General features: G+C 39.0%; 1 protein-coding gene across 3 annotated transcripts in view; it reads left to right on the forward strand.

The window, feature by feature from the left end:
- Positions 1-15,410, forward strand: part of GAK (cyclin G associated kinase) — a 77,147-nt gene that overhangs the window by 43,884 nt on the left and 17,853 nt on the right. For 2 of the 3 annotated variants that reach the window (XM_035564196.2, XM_035564198.2), the window contains 8 exons: positions 1,258-1,391; positions 2,666-2,860; positions 3,961-4,078; positions 8,008-8,087; positions 8,381-8,574; positions 9,297-9,455; positions 10,363-10,827; positions 12,718-12,885. In XM_035564196.2, coding sequence (XP_035420089.1) covers positions 1,258-1,391; positions 2,666-2,860; positions 3,961-4,078; positions 8,008-8,087; positions 8,381-8,574; positions 9,297-9,455; positions 10,363-10,827; positions 12,718-12,885 — 1,513 coding nt within the window. The remainder of the gene's footprint in view (positions 1-1,257; positions 1,392-2,665; positions 2,861-3,960; positions 4,079-8,007; positions 8,088-8,380; positions 8,575-9,296; positions 9,456-10,362; positions 10,828-12,717; positions 12,886-15,410) is intronic. The other variant, XM_035564197.2, reaches the window with a different exon arrangement.

The following is a 15,410-nucleotide window of genomic DNA, read 5'->3' on the forward strand; positions in this document are numbered from 1 at the left end:
AATTTTGAATATTGTAATTCTGTTTATGTTGTAGCCTGTTAAGTCTTGTCATGTTTTTGTCCTCTGACTTCATGACATGAGTGCAAAGGGTTTGCTGTGTTTTGCTCGTTCAACCTGTTTGTACAATGACTTTTTCCCCTCAGTGAGACACATATTTGGAAGTGGCTTTGTAATGATAGTGTACGTAACTCACTGCTTGTCCTGTTGATTGGTGTTGGTTTTTATTTCCCTTGTGCTCATTAATGTTTTGTCCTAAGTCTAGGCTTCTAGGGGTAGGGACTATAGTTTTGTTCATGTGTGTGAAACTTGACTGAAAGGCATGGTCCACCCTACAGAATCATAATAGCTAACCAAAGGCTAGCTTTGGTTGGAAGTGACTTCTGGAGATCACTGGGCTCTGTCCAATGCCCAAAACAAAGCCAATTTCATTGTTAGTGCATGTTGCCCTTAATTAGGGCTTGTTAGTTACATCAGCAGTAAAAAAAAAATCAGTTGCTGAATTGCTCTGTAAAGACCTAGCTCTTCTGATGCTGGTAGACCTTTTCATTGAGCTAGGCAACAGCTAGAATAGAGATGCCTAGATTTGAAGGAGATGACTGTTAAAGGAATTTGAGGAGGAACATTTCCTTTTTCCCCATTTCTACACATACACGCCAAATGACTACGGAAAAATCTATTCTATGCTTGCTGATAAAACAAACAAACAAAAAAACAATAAAAGCCTAAGGTCCTATTCTGTTAGCTGTTACCTTCTAACTTCTGAATATTCAGTATTTTGTTTTGTAGGGAGGAATACAGGATGTGTGTAGAAGTAGTTCCTGCAGATGGATTCATTTTTTTCCTTCCCTTCTCTTAGTTCATTGACAAGTATTAATCTCAGGCAGTTTTAGTCAAACAGCTATAGAATATAGTATGGCTCAGTTCTTAGAACTGCTCCTGTAGCAGAAGCCCATGGTTATTGACCTAAAATAGCACTGAACTTGGTTAAGGCCAGGAAACAGACATTAAAACAGATGTTAGTGATAGTAAGGTAATAAATATCAAACTGAATTTTAAACAGCAGTAAGCTAAAGCAATAATTTATTCATGTTTGAGCAAGCAGATAGTCTACAGAATAGTTTGTATTGTGTGAAAAATCAAATGATCACACCAGAACTAGAGCTGCTTTATGTAGAACACACAGGTAGTATGTTCTTCAGTAACTTCTGTAATGATTTTTCCACTAGGTTTAATAACAAAATTACAATTTTCTTGTAGGATGGAAGAGCCGCGTCTGCTGTTGTAGTTTGTTCTTTTCTATGTTTCTGTCGTCTCTTCACTACTGCTGAGGCTGCGGTTTATATGTTCAGTATAAAACGATGTCCTCCTGGCATTTGGCCTTCTCATAAAAGGTATGGTATCAGTCTGTTTGTAGGGTACTATTGAAGCAAATATTTGTGCAATTGTGAATATGCTACTATTTTTACAGGGTCCTTTTTAGGATAAATTATTTCAACAGTGTCTGTGTTAAAACAGCAAAATACTTGGAAAAACAGGTGTATTGTAAGTAGATAAAGTAGTTCTGTGAGTAGTTTGTGAGACCTTAATTACTCATGATGTTATCACAACTGAATCAAATATGATATGTAGTGAAGCAGTGTTAGGAATGAAAACAACGGTATGCAGTGCTTTTGAATGCTATCTTTACTACAAAATCCTCTTCCACATATAGAAGACATATTCCATGTGCATGTTAGTTTACTACGCGGCAAGTTTTACTGTGTCAGACCAAAGCAATTTCTGTTGGGAAGAGTAATAATCTCTTGTTCAGATAAAAATGCCTTCTGTTTTTTAAAGGAGTGCATGCAGATGACTTTGAAATATTTGTCAGAATGTATGAAACTAGTTATTTGAATTAATTTTATAGATCTTGTAACAATTAAGTCTCCAGAGCTAGTGACAGTGGTATTAAATGTTTTTCCTACAAAAAAACAAGGATTAAATTTAGAAAGGTGAGAAGTAAGGATTAGTGAAGAGTAACTGACAGGTTATGAAGTTCTACAGATTTATTCTGGGTATATTTAATGGGTGCTGTATGGGGTAGGTCATCAAAGAGGATAAACTTAAAGGTAGCCTGATGTGTAAAGTGCTGTTAGGAAGCTTTAAGTTACTAGCTTCAGAACTGCTGTAACTTTAATCCATTTTGTGTGAAATATCAGTAAGCAGTTCTCTTAGTGGCGTGTTGTAGCTGAGGCTTTTGGAAAGAGCAGCTAGCTTGTTTTACAAGTGAATAAATGTAAAGCTATGGACCTGAGGCAGAGGTTAGCATTGTCTGGAAGGTGAAACACAGGCACAGATGATTTCATATATGGTACTGTATTCAGTTCTCTGAACAGTATATTTTTCTGTTCTGGTGGAGCTATTAGATTTTCCTGCAGAAATTGTGTTGCTGTCCTTAGAAAGACCAGTTAAGTATCATAAGTATTTCCTCACGTTTCTATTTTGTTCTCCTTTTGTCAAATTCTATCAAATGGAAAAATCTGTTTCCCAGAAGTGCTGTTACATGTTTCCACTTCTATTACCATGTGTTATTGCTTGGTGGCTGGGTATTTACAAAAGTAACTTGTGTGCACCTGTTTTTAGGATTTTGTTCCCTGACCTAACAAGTACCTTTTGGTTTTAACAGGTATATCGAATACATGTGTGACATGATGGCTGAAGAACCCATTATTCCTCACAGCAAGCCAATCCTTATTAAATCAATCATCATGACTCCAGTTCCTCTTTTCAGTAAGCAGCGTAATGGCTGCAGGCCTTTTTGTGAAGTGTATGTTGGGGATGAAAGAGTAACCACTACCTCCCAGGAATATGACAAAATGAAGTAAGTGTAGGTTATGAAAACTGCATATTAAATTTTTCTTTAGTAACTTAAATATGAAGTCTTTACTATGAGGAGAAAATATGATTTTGGGGCTGGCTGAGCAGAGAGCTGCTTAAATACATGGAAAAGCTCCTCTATCCCATTTTAGTTAATCCTGAAAGGTAAATCATGGGGAAGAGACCAAGTGATTAAAAAGGAGTTTGAAGGTGTCTGCACAGAAAGAGTGGATCACTGGAGTGGTATATTGCACTGTGGGCTTTGGGAAGCAAAGTTAAACAAGACCTTCATACCACATGGAGTAGCATGAAACTAGGAAGACTGATCTCTGCTGTACATGTAGTTGGGGTGGTGTACTAACACCACTAAAACTGAACTTCATGATGCAGTTGTGAAAAACAGTAAGGATCCACCAGCTGTGATAGCTGTAAGGAAAGCACTTAATTCTGGTAGCCCCGATGTAACTCTGGTGCCTGCTGATGTAATGCAATGCTGCAACTATAAATCATACTAGCAGTTCTATCTGGCAGTTACAAGTGGAGGTAAGGTAGGAATGCCCAAGTCCTTCCAGATTTCTTATTAAACCCAAGTCCAGTAAAAAGTTGTTATGAAATTGGAGAGGGAGGAACAGATACAGCTACAGAGTGTTAAAATGTTATCCTCTTCTTTTGGACCACTTTATCTCAGTGGGGATCCTAATGTATTGGTTAGCAGTATCGTGTAACAGTGCAACTACAGTTTCTCTTCACCTTTCTTTGGAATAGCTTTCATAATACCCTGTCTGTTGGCCACTGTTCTGATTGTGCTCTTGCATTTTTATAGCAGTTCCTAAGAAGCATATTTCTCCTATATTTGATTTGAGAGTTATGAGTCTAAATGTATCTGTAGCTCTGCTTTTAGCAACTGCTGCTTGTCAGCTACTTGCTTTTGTAAGAGCAATTTTTAAGTTTTAATCACTTAGAGTGTATTCCTTCATTCATAGTTAAGAATTTACAGTGGAATTTTATGGGTTGATATTGAAGGGCTTGGGGAAAGCAAACTAAGTATAAGGAAATCTAGCTTCAGAAAAATATAGTGCAAATGTGGATATGCTTTTTCTTCAGGGAATTCAAAATTGAAGATGGTAAAGCAGTAATTCCATTAGGTATAACAGTTCAAGGAGATATTCTCATTGTGATCTATCATGCCCGGTCAACGCTTGGAGGCCGACTACAAGCCAAGGTAATAATTCATTTAACAACCTGCATGAATGGCTTGCTTCTAGATGTAGTTTCTATTGTAATTGTATTTGGAATCTCATTAAGTACGTGGGTATATTTATTGTTCTGTGTTCAAATAAATGTTTGTGTTCATGTACTTGGGAATCCAGTTGCTTCAGGCCTGATATATGTGTCCATTTACTTCATGCTCTACATGGAGATGCTTTGGTAAGCATTTCTGGAAATTACTCCTATAGTGATAGTAACTATATTTGTGTGGAGAGCCTTTAGATAATTTTTCAATTTGTTTGATCTCATCCATTAAGTTGCACAACAGGCCAGAACTTCTTAGTTTAGTATAAGTAAACCAAAATGAACAGAAAAATGCTACTCAGTGCAAAAGTGGTATTCCAGGGACTGCCTGCACTAAACAGTCTTAAATAAAATTAAAAAAAATGCATGTGCTGTTGTACCTTGTTTCTAAGCAAGTTTGAGTGTTGTAGCCAATTTTCTTACTGGTCTTTTTTTCTCCCAGGGAGAATGCACATTTCATTTTTAATTAAAAAAAAAAAAAGCAAACCCTAATGTATTGGAATCACAAGTTTGCCAAGTCTGTCTGTCTCCAAATTCCTATAAATGAATTTTGGGTCCCCGTCTTGTGGTGTGACCCAAATTAAACCCAGAGGTCTAGGTAAATAAACCTGGAGGTCTATGTAAAAGATAGGATGACACAGAGCAAGGTTTAGATAACTTGCAGTATTGTGAAAATTGATCCAGAGGTTCTTCAGACAGTACTACAGATTCCAGACATTTGCAGCAAAAATACGTATTCATACATATCTGCTATTACTGAAGTAGATGTTCTCCCTACATTTTTTACTTTGCATAGAAAGTTGAGTATGAAATTGTATGTTGCAGAGATCCAAGACTGAGAAATAATGTGTTCTCCTTGTGCAATCTCAGTGTCAGTTTCACTGACTGTAAGGTTAACACCTGGTTTCTCTGGTATTTATCCATTAACCGAGAAAGATTAGAATTTTCTCATCTGTCTGCTGTAACACATGGTATATCAACAGTGTATGTAATGATACTGGTTTGGTGCTTTAATGAAACAATATTCAATGTGTTCTTAGTTCTACATGCTGTAAATTGCTCCCTGAAGCTCTCTGCAGAACTCTACTGAGATCAGCCATTGCATTTCAATTTTGCTGTTGGGTGCCTAGAGCCGTGTGTTGTGAATGTCTTCCACTTGTTTACAGTTGATTTGAGAGAGGATTTAGTTTATCTTCTAGGAAATGTCTTGCATAACAAGGGATTAAGAAAACTTATCTGATAGGGTGTTCAGGTTTTCATATGTAGTTCAGGATAGGGCTGGGTGGATCAGAGAAACTGCCTCTTAATTCCTTTCCTGGTGCTTGTTGCTAAGCTGCCTTGACCAGAAGTTCTTAGCGATCAGTGGTGGGCAGAACTTTTGAAGTCAAATTTAACATGGAGTGAGATCTCTGCTCAGGTAAGTGTCAAGTGGTCCACCTACTGGGAAAAATTTTTGCATCTTTGTGTCGTCATGATTCTCACCTGGCAGGATTTGTAACTTCACGCCTGTGACACTAGCAAAGTGTAAATGAAATTTTGGCTTTAAGAGGTGTTAGGGGAATCTTGAAATCAGATGCACATAACAATAGGAAAATGTGGAAGATGTTGGAAAACATGGATACCAAGTTTGTGTATACAAAGGGAATTTCAGGCAAAGCTGATTTTTGTATCTTTTTGTATGCCACAAAGTGTTTAGTGGAGGGAAGTTTACAAGATAACTCAAGCACATCAGGAACAAAGCAGTTGTTTTCAAGATATGCTCAAAGCTGTATTGTTAAGATGTATTTAAAGAGGTTATGCACTAGAACTGGGTTATACAAAGCTTATAGACTTTGCAGTGCAGCATTCGGACACATTGGCCAGAAAAGAAAGACCAAGGAGGGCTTACTCTCTCTGATGGATAAGAAGGGAGAACTGGTAACCACAGACATGGAGAAGGCTGAGGTACTCGGCAAGTTGTTTTCCTCAGTCTTCACTGACAGTCAGTCAGGCTTCCTATGTCTCGTTTCCCTGAACCTGTAGATAGAGGCTGGGGGAGCAAAGTCCCTCCCACTGTAAGTGAAGAGCAGGTTGGAGACCACCTGATGAAACAGGACAGGTACAGGTCTGTGGGCCTGGTGCCATGCATCCCAGGGTCCTGAGGGAACTGGCTGGTGGAGCTGCCAAGCCTCTTTCAATCATATTTGGAAAGTCCTGGCAGTCAGGTGAAGTCCCTGGTGACTGGAAAAAGGGAAACATCACTCCCATTTTTAACAAGGGTAGAAAGGATCACCTGGGGGAACTACAGACCAGTGAGCCTGGCAAGACAGTGACTTGTGTGCCTGGTAAGATCATGGAAAAGATTCTCCTGGAAGCAATGTCAAGGCACATGCAGGACAAGGAGGTGATCCAAGACAGCCAGCATGGCTTCACCATGGAAAACATCATGCCTTTGAGAAGAACTCATTGAGAGCAGCCCTGTGGAGAAGGACTTGGGGGTTCTGGTGGGTGAAAAGCTCAACATGAGCCAGCAGTTTGTGCTTGCAGCCCAGAAGGCCAACTGTGTCCTCGGCTGCATCAACAGAGGGGTGGCCAGCGGGCTGACAAGGGAGGTGATTGTACGCCTCGTCTCTGCCCTCTTGAGGCCCCACCTGGAGTGCTGCATCCAGGTCTGGGACCTCCAGCACAAGAAGTACATGGACCTGTTAGAGTGGGTCTGGAGGAGGGCCACAAGGATGATCAGAGGGCTGAAGCACCTCTCCTTTGAAGAAGGGCTGAGGGAGTTGGGGTTGTTCAGCCTGGAGAAGAGAAGGCTGAGGGAGACCTCGCTGCAGCCTTGCAATACTTAAAGGGGTTTTACAAAAAAGAGGGAGAGCAACTTTTTACTTGGGCAGATAGTGACAGGACAAGGCAGAACTAAACTAAAGGAGGGTATATTTAGATTAGATGTTAGGAAGAAATTCTTTATTCTGAGAATGGTGAGGCCCTGGCACAGGTTGCCCAGAGAAGCTGTGGATGCCCCATCCCTGGAGCTGTTCAAGGTCAGGTTGGATGAGGCCCTGGGCAGCCTAATCCAGTTGGTGGCATCCCCACCCACGGCATAGGGATTGGAACTAGATGGTCTTTAATGTCCTTTCCAACCTGAGCCATTCTATGATTATAAGAAAAGCTGTCAGAATTGTCTTATTAGACTATGTATCACTTGCATTATAAGGACAGGCATGAATATTCTACATGTGCTGTAATTAAAGCCAGGGAGCAAATATACAGTGGGTTTATCAGTTTGCTGTATTTTGGATTTGTGTAAGATGAGGAGCTACATGGATCTTTTATGGTAGCATTTTTGTTGATTCTTGTTTGCTGATCAAGTAGGGGGAAGTAGCTTTTCTGTCAGTGGAAGAAGCCGTGGGGGGGTAAGTTGAATGGTTGTAATAATTTGGAAAAACAGCCTTCAATATGTTACTTTTACAGCTGTACTGAATGGACTTCTATGATGGGTTCCTATTTCTAGGTAGCTCCTATTTCTAGATTAGCATATTGCATGATGAGTTTTTCTGAATATGTTATGCTGAAAAGTAACAAAGGTCATGGCATTTAAACCTTTACAACAGGGTCTGGAAATATTTGGCAGACTTTAATAGTATGAGGTTAGTACTGAGAGTACTATCTGGTCCAAGGGCTTTTGCTTTCTTTCTGTTAATGCTAGGTTTGTCTACATTCTGTCTTAGTCTGTATTTAAAACGCTCTAGGTAAAGTATGCAAGGCGGAAAAATGAACACTTCAATACTGGAAATACTTTGCTTTATATTAAAGGCAGAACACGGCGCATACTACTTATGCGTATTTATGCAGTTTCCCTGTGTTTCTTGTTTCCAACAGATGGCTTCTATGAAGATGTTTCAGATTCAGTTCCACACAGGTTTTGTGCCCCGAAATGCCACCACAGTGAAATTTGCTAAGTATGTTGACACCTTTTTGTAGGGAATTTGAAGGAATTTTCTTTCAAACTGTTTAAGTTGCCAAACTAACAGATGAGGAAAGGCTTTCTTCAATAAATTTTCAATAAATTGAATAAATGCAATAAATATTTTCCTTACCTAAGTACTACCTGTTGAAGATCTATGAAAAATGTAAACAAATACAGCATACTTTAAGCCTTATACTTTAGTGCCTTGAAGTTCTGTCATGAGCTACTATAATTTAATCTAGTTAGCCCATAGTCTTAAGAATTTACTTGCATACACTTTTGCAGGTATGATCTTGATGCCTGTGACATTCAAGAGAAGTATCCTGATTTATTTCAAGTCAATCTGGAAGTGGAGGTGGAGCCCAGAGACAGACCTAGCTGTGAGCAGCCACCGTGGGATAACATGAATATAAAGGGACTGAATCCCAAGATTCTTTTCTCTACCCGAGAGGAACAACAAGAGGTTTTGTCAAAATTCGGTAATGAATCTCTTGAACTAGAGAACCTGATGAAGTTTCTAATAACTTAGCGGTTGAGGATGTATTCTGCTTAGTTTCTGATATTCCTTTTAGTTAAGAAAAATTTTAAAGGCGTTTTTTGGAAATATAATTTCAAAAAATTTGCATTGTATGAAGGACAAGAGTCATTTAACGTCTGATCTCAGTCAAATAAGCATTGTAAGGAGAAGTTGATAGCAACACAGTGTATTACTTAACATCTTTGTTACACTTAACATCTTTGAGATGCTTGTTAACAATTCCGTATTATTCTCTAGCTTTATACTCTTTTTTTCTATATCTGCATTTGCTCTTTTTTGAGGTTCTGTTCCTTATATAAGTTATTGCAGGTGTTGTTCATAGCTCTTGCCTGTTTTAGGGGATAGGTGGTACAAGTGAGCTGTTGAGCACATGTAGCTAAAAAAATCTATTTTTAAAAAATGTAAATAGGATACTTGAGTGTTTTGTTGTGAGTCTGATATATTAATGATGCAGTTTAAAATAGAGTCTTATGAGCCTTTGCAGTTGAAGCAGGCTTAGTAATGACAGCTTCAAACCTGGGAGATTTTGCCTTTGTGGAATAGTACTTCAGGACAGTTGTCTCACTATAGCAGTCAAGTACCAGCTGCTGTGACCAAGACTGAGTTTTAGAAGCTTCTCTCTAAGGGTTCTGGCTTATAAATTATAAATCTATCTTTTTTTAGGGAAACCAGAGCTGCCTAGACAGCCAGGTTCAACAGCACAATATGAAGCGGAAGCATCCCAACTGGAGCAGTCTTCAGAAAGTGTCCCAGCTGAGACAGAATCGTCACATAGCAGTGGTACTGATGCAAGTAACTTCTTTCATTCTCTGGATTGGAAAGGTATTTTTTCTCTGAAGTAACTGTTTCTGTTTTCTTGTATACCTTCCAATGAGCACTATAGTTCTTTCTTATACCCCCTTATTCAGTGAAACTCACTATGCTGCCAGGCCATGAGCAAAAGCTATTTAAAGAGTGAACTCTGCATGTTAACATGTTAGCAAGTGTTAATCGAACTTCATTTGGTTAAATACTAATGTGTTTTTTGTATTGCTCATAACTTACAACGAAAAATGCAGTTCAGCATTTAACAATTTTAAACTTAAAGGTCTTCAAGGGAGTATTTATATTCTGACAACCCCACTTAGGCCTGGCTGAGAAACAGAAGAAACATAGACTAGCCAGTGGGGTCTAGATCATCATGTATGGACTGAGAAAATGTAACTTTATAGTGCATGTGTAAGTCCTATTTCTGAACTCTGCTCTGTTGGCAAACATCACAGTAACTGATGCTGCTGCCATTGTTTGTTGTCGTAGAGTTGAGCAACAGTTACTGAATAATTTTCTAAGACATAAGTGGTATGACGTCCTGAGTTGAGATTGTCTAAGTCAGTGCCATTTTGAAAGCATGTGTAATTCTCTTTAGAAAGCATGTGTAATACTCTTTTAGAGTAGCAAGTATGGTAGAGTTATTTCTCATTTTTCTGAGCATGCATCATAGTTTTCTTATTCTAATGCTTTGTAGCTGGAGAACTCCTCTGTTAACTTATCTAATCTGAACTAGTAGAATGTTAGATGCCCCTTTGCCTGCCCTGTGCGAGGAGGTGGTACCCAACAGTTTTCATTTCCATCACCTCTTCAGTGAGCTTTGTTTAAGGATTGCAGAAACCATATGAAATCAATAAGCCTGACATTTTTGTTGGCAGAATTCTGTTAATCTGTTGCTGTTACATTTTGTTGTTTTTTTAAGAAGGAAAAAGTCCAGAAAGTGGAGTAGACAATAATTCATCCAAAAATGATCATGCTCAACTATCTAATGAGCGAGAAGAGAGTGATCCTTCAGATGAGGAATTCCCTGCATTTCCAGGTGAAGAAGGGGCAGTAACTGTTGTTGAGAGGGACCCTGGTGCTCAGGAAGGAGAGTTGCCTTTTGCAGTCAGTTTTGAAGCTCCATCTGCATTGTTACAAAAACCTCTCACTGAAGAGAATGTAGATTTACTGGGACTGAACTCTGATATTTCACCAGAACCGGAACAACCTATCTCAGAAACAAGCTCTTCAACAAGTAATGCAGACTTGTTGAACAATCTGTTTGTGGGTAGTGCATCACAGATCCCAGAAGAGTCCACTGGAGATCTTCTTGGACAAGGAACATCTTTCTTTCTCAGCAGTCAGTCTCAGTGTTCAGCTGCTACTAAGATGTCTTCAGCATCAGGTATGTAAAGTTAATCTCAGTACTCTTCAGCTGGCCACCAGGTAAAAACTGTTATCTCTGTTGTGGTTGGAACACAACTAACGTGTTTGATACGTACGCTGAAGACATGTTGGTCTATGGCAAGAATCTGAATAGAAAGGTATTTTTAATGCATGAAGCAGACAAATTGATGTACATTATCTGTGTGTTTTATGTTGCCAATATCCTATTAGTTGTAAACCATGTAAACAGAAAAGTATCAGGTTTCAAGTTGAAAGCAAATTCACCATTCTTAAAGAATCCATAACTTTCCAATGCAGATGTTACATGATCTAGATCCTTTTCTAGATCCATATGTAAATAGCTGCTCTTGCTTAGGCTGAGAATTGTAGTAATTGTTTGCATTCATTCACTTTATGTAGAGCAATTACACTAGATGTAGTGTATAGCTGTGCTGCGTAGGTCAAAAGGCTGTGTGTTATTTTTTGAGTGCTAATCAGATAAGACTGATAGGCAACTGGAAATCCTGTAGATTACTGTTGAAAACAGTGTGATAATGCTACTGCTAAAAGCTGTTGCTGCTTTTACTGATGTTGATGTCAAGTTTATATCTGAAAGGAGCATGTTAACTCTACCTACTTTGTATTTAAAACAATGTTTTTTAATGTAGAGGTCTTTCCAGTACATTGTTATCACTTCAGCATGGGACTAAACTTTTGGTAATAGTAATGTTTTGTCGGAATGTGCAGTAAGAGTTTTAGGAATATTAGTCAATCAGGGTAACTATTACAAGCTTTAGCTTATTTGCACAAAGGTAAAATGTGTTTTTAGGGCTTTTAGGTGACTTCAAATATTTCTTCTGAAGTAATTCACTCTTGAACTGTTACTATGGTCAATGACAAATCACTTAATTTACCTGTTTAAACATAGGCAGAAGTCTATGAAAAGCTTTTTTATATCAACTCCAAAAAATGTGAGCAGTGGTAATTTATATATATCATTCTACCTTTGAATACTATTACACAAGTGAGAATATACACCCGCTTGAGTTTCACCTTGCACATCAAACTTGTACCTGAGGTTTTGTGTATGTGCTGTGCTGCAATAAGATAGTTTGTACACGAGAACTCAACATTTGTTTTTTGAACTGTTACCGAGTCCTGAGAAATGTGATCACCTCAGGAAGCATTAGAGCACCATGGGAAGATTATTCCTCTTCAGCTTCTGAGAGAATCTGGCTGGAGTCCCTGGGCTCCTAAGAATTTTGACCCTAGAGGGCAGCAGTAACAGGAAGATCTCGAGCCATGATTCACCCAACTGTCACATGTTATCCCATGCTATATATAAATACTCTTCCAATTAGTTTTTTCTTTACTGCGATCACTAAAGACCTGTTGAAAGTCTTGCTTCCTTTTGGCTTTTATTCTTGAATTGACACACTTTCTACCCTAGAGTCAGCAATGCCTTCAAGTCAAAGCGGTAGTATGAATGCTTTTCTTGACTGTTTCAGTAGTTTAATAGTCTACTTCGTTTAAATTCTTTAGAGGCTTGGCATTAGAGATCACTTTTTAACAAATGTAATTTTTTTGTTTATATGCAACTGATCACTCAAATTTAAGGTATGTGTTGCATGGAGGAAAGTAATAATATGATTGAATATATGCAGCTTTGCTAAGGATTCATGTTTGAGGACATAGCTGTTTTTACTGTGTATGGCTGAGAAACTTTCTATACCAACATGAAAGTACCAGCCTCTAGAGGCAAAGACAGAATGGTGATTGTTTGCCACAAAAACTCAGAGGTGCTTATTTTGCCAACATAAACTCTGCTTTTGTCTTTGTCCCTGGAGTAGTAATGTTTTGTACTTTTTTCTAAAATTTGTCATAATTTTATTTTCTGCTTCTTTTTTAGCTGATCCGTTCGACCCGTTCACAATGTCATCAAGTTCTGAGAATCTGTCCCTACCTAGTGCAGACTTCTTTAGAGGCATGCTGAATCCAACTGCAACATCTACTCCTAATACATTTATTCCCACAAGTAATTCAGTTCTGTCTTCTAGTTCAGATTTCTTGAATTTAGGTAAGTGCACTTCTGGTGTTCTGTTTCTCAGCAGTTTCTGCTGCTTTGTGTATTTTGTCTTTTGGCTTAGTCAGGGTGGATTAGTGTCTTAATAGATCCACTTGTTGTGACTGTTTTAATTAGCTCTCTGTTCTGGGGACACAGATACACGTGTACCAAGTTGCAAGGATTTCCTATATAATGTGATTCTAATATTTATTTCTAGCATTGCTAAACTTTTAAGAGCTGAATTTTCCTCTGAGAGCTCTTAAAATGATGGTACACAAACACTTGCAAACATTCTGTCTAGATGACAATACTATTTTGAGTGTATTCAGATATTAGTTTTTCTGAAAGCCTTTGAAAAGGAGTGAGTGGTTCAAGGAAATCAGTGTACAGCCAGATCTTAAAATGCAGTCGGAGGCTAGCTTGGACCTTCTTGACCTGATAATATACTCACGGAATACATTATGTAATACTCTAATCCTATTTGCTTCATTTGATTTCTGAGTGTTCTTGGTGAAGCCTATTCCTCGTGTGTTTATTCTAAAATCTATTTACCATTAAACAAAATTTTGTAATATGTTGGGTCTTCCCTTAGCTCCATCTTGAGCATGTTATGTCTTAAGTGTTACTAAATGGATTTTTTAAGCATGCTCATTCTTTAAGGAAACATGCTTTTACAAAAATGAGGTGGCAGAGCCGAATGTGTTGCTTTTTAAATTTGATTTTCAAAGAAAAGGGGCGTGTACATGGTCTTGCTGTTTGTGCTGTTAGCCAATACTCAAATTCACAAAAGTAGAATTTATAGAGCTAACTTTTTATCCATCACTTAAAAGCAAGAGGGTGGGAACATCATGCTAACTTAAAAATTACAGACCTGGACAGGCATTCTTAGAAAGATGGCAGCATTTGTGAAGGGGGTGTACATGGTTAAAATTTGATATTGAAACTCAGTATTTCAAATAAAAACAGAAAACTTGACCCCTATATGTCTACCAATGGTTGTACTTTGAAAACATATTACTGTCCCTTCTCAGAGGGCAGTGATTTATAAAATTTCTTCACTGTCTAGGATTTATTTCCCTTCATTTGCAAGAAAGTGCCCTGAGACTGAAAGTTAACTTTGGCTGATTACCAGATACCCAGAATGGTGCTCTTGCTCTCTCTCCTCAGGGGGACAGTAGGAGAAAAGATGAAAAATCTCATGGGTTGAATTATAAAGACAAAGGTCACGTAGCAATTACTGTCGCAGGCAAAACAGATTTGACTTGGGAATGATTAATTGAATGTATTGTTAATTTAAAAAAACAAACAGTAGGATAGTGAGAAACTAGTGAAAGAAACCTTCCCACCACCCTACTTCCCTCAACTTCATTCCTTCATTCCCAACTCTTCAGCATCCTTCTCCCCACTCTGGCACATGAGGATGGGGAACAGGGACTGTGGTCCATTCTCTCTACTATAGCTTCTTCTTCTTCAGGCTGTTCACCTGCATGGGGTCCTTCCTATGGGATACAGTCCTTCATGAACTTCTCCAGCATAGGTCCTTCCCATGCACTGCAGTTCTTTACAAGTTGCTCTGCCCTGGGTCCTTTCCATCTGGTACAATCCTTCAGGAATAGACTACTCCAGCATGTTCCTCATGGGTGGCAGCTTCGCCCCCCGCCTCCCCAGTCATCTGCTTCTACATGGGCTCCTCTCCATGGGTTGCAGCTCTTGCCAGAAGTCTGCTCCTGTGTGGGCTCTCCACAGGCTGGAGAGCTTCCTTCAGGTTATGTCCACCTGTTCTGGCATGGGGTCCTCCATGGGCTGTAGATATCTGCTCTGACATAGTCCTCTAAGTGCTGCGGTGGGACAACTTGCATCACCAACTTGTCAGGGCACAGCTGTGTCCTGCAGTGGGTCTGCTGAAGCTGGCTCTGTGCGGCACAGGGCATCCTCTAGCCTCTTCTCATGCAGACCAACCCTGGTGCTGAAACCTTGCCATGTAAAACCCAATACTGAGACTAAAACTCTGTGCTGTCAAGAATGCCCAGATAGCGTAGTACTCAGATGCTGCATTTACCATAACCTTAATGAATTTATAGATAAGAGCAGTGGTATCCTGTTCCTCACCCCTGAATCCAAAAGTGTTTTCTTTGCAGAGCTTGAGTACAGTTTTTAGCTGTCCCTCCTGGTAGACAGAGTAGGTCTAGTCGACTCTCCTTCTGATTGATGCAGTCTTTTTAGCTCCAGAGAAATCGTATTAAAAAAAAAAAATGCAGTTATTTGCTTGGCTTAAATAAGGGCTTTCTCCTTGAGGTAAAAGGCTAGCAAACTAAGTACCCTCTCTACCATAAATTTAGGTGTTATATTGCAGTTGTGATCACTTCTGCCAGGATGAACCAGTCGCTGTATTACCTGCAATATTTGTGTTCCTTCCTGTAGAGAAAGCAACAGCTGTATAATCTAGTTGTGTAGAAGCCACTCATGCCACTTTTTATGGTACTATTATTGTCACAGTTGCATGAGGTTCCCAAACACTTTTTTTTTTTACTGTTTAA

Source organism: Cygnus atratus, chromosome Z (assembly GCF_013377495.2).
Source record: "Cygnus atratus isolate AKBS03 ecotype Queensland, Australia chromosome Z, CAtr_DNAZoo_HiC_assembly, whole genome shotgun sequence".
NCBI classification, from domain to species: Eukaryota; Metazoa; Chordata; class Aves; order Anseriformes; family Anatidae; genus Cygnus; species Cygnus atratus.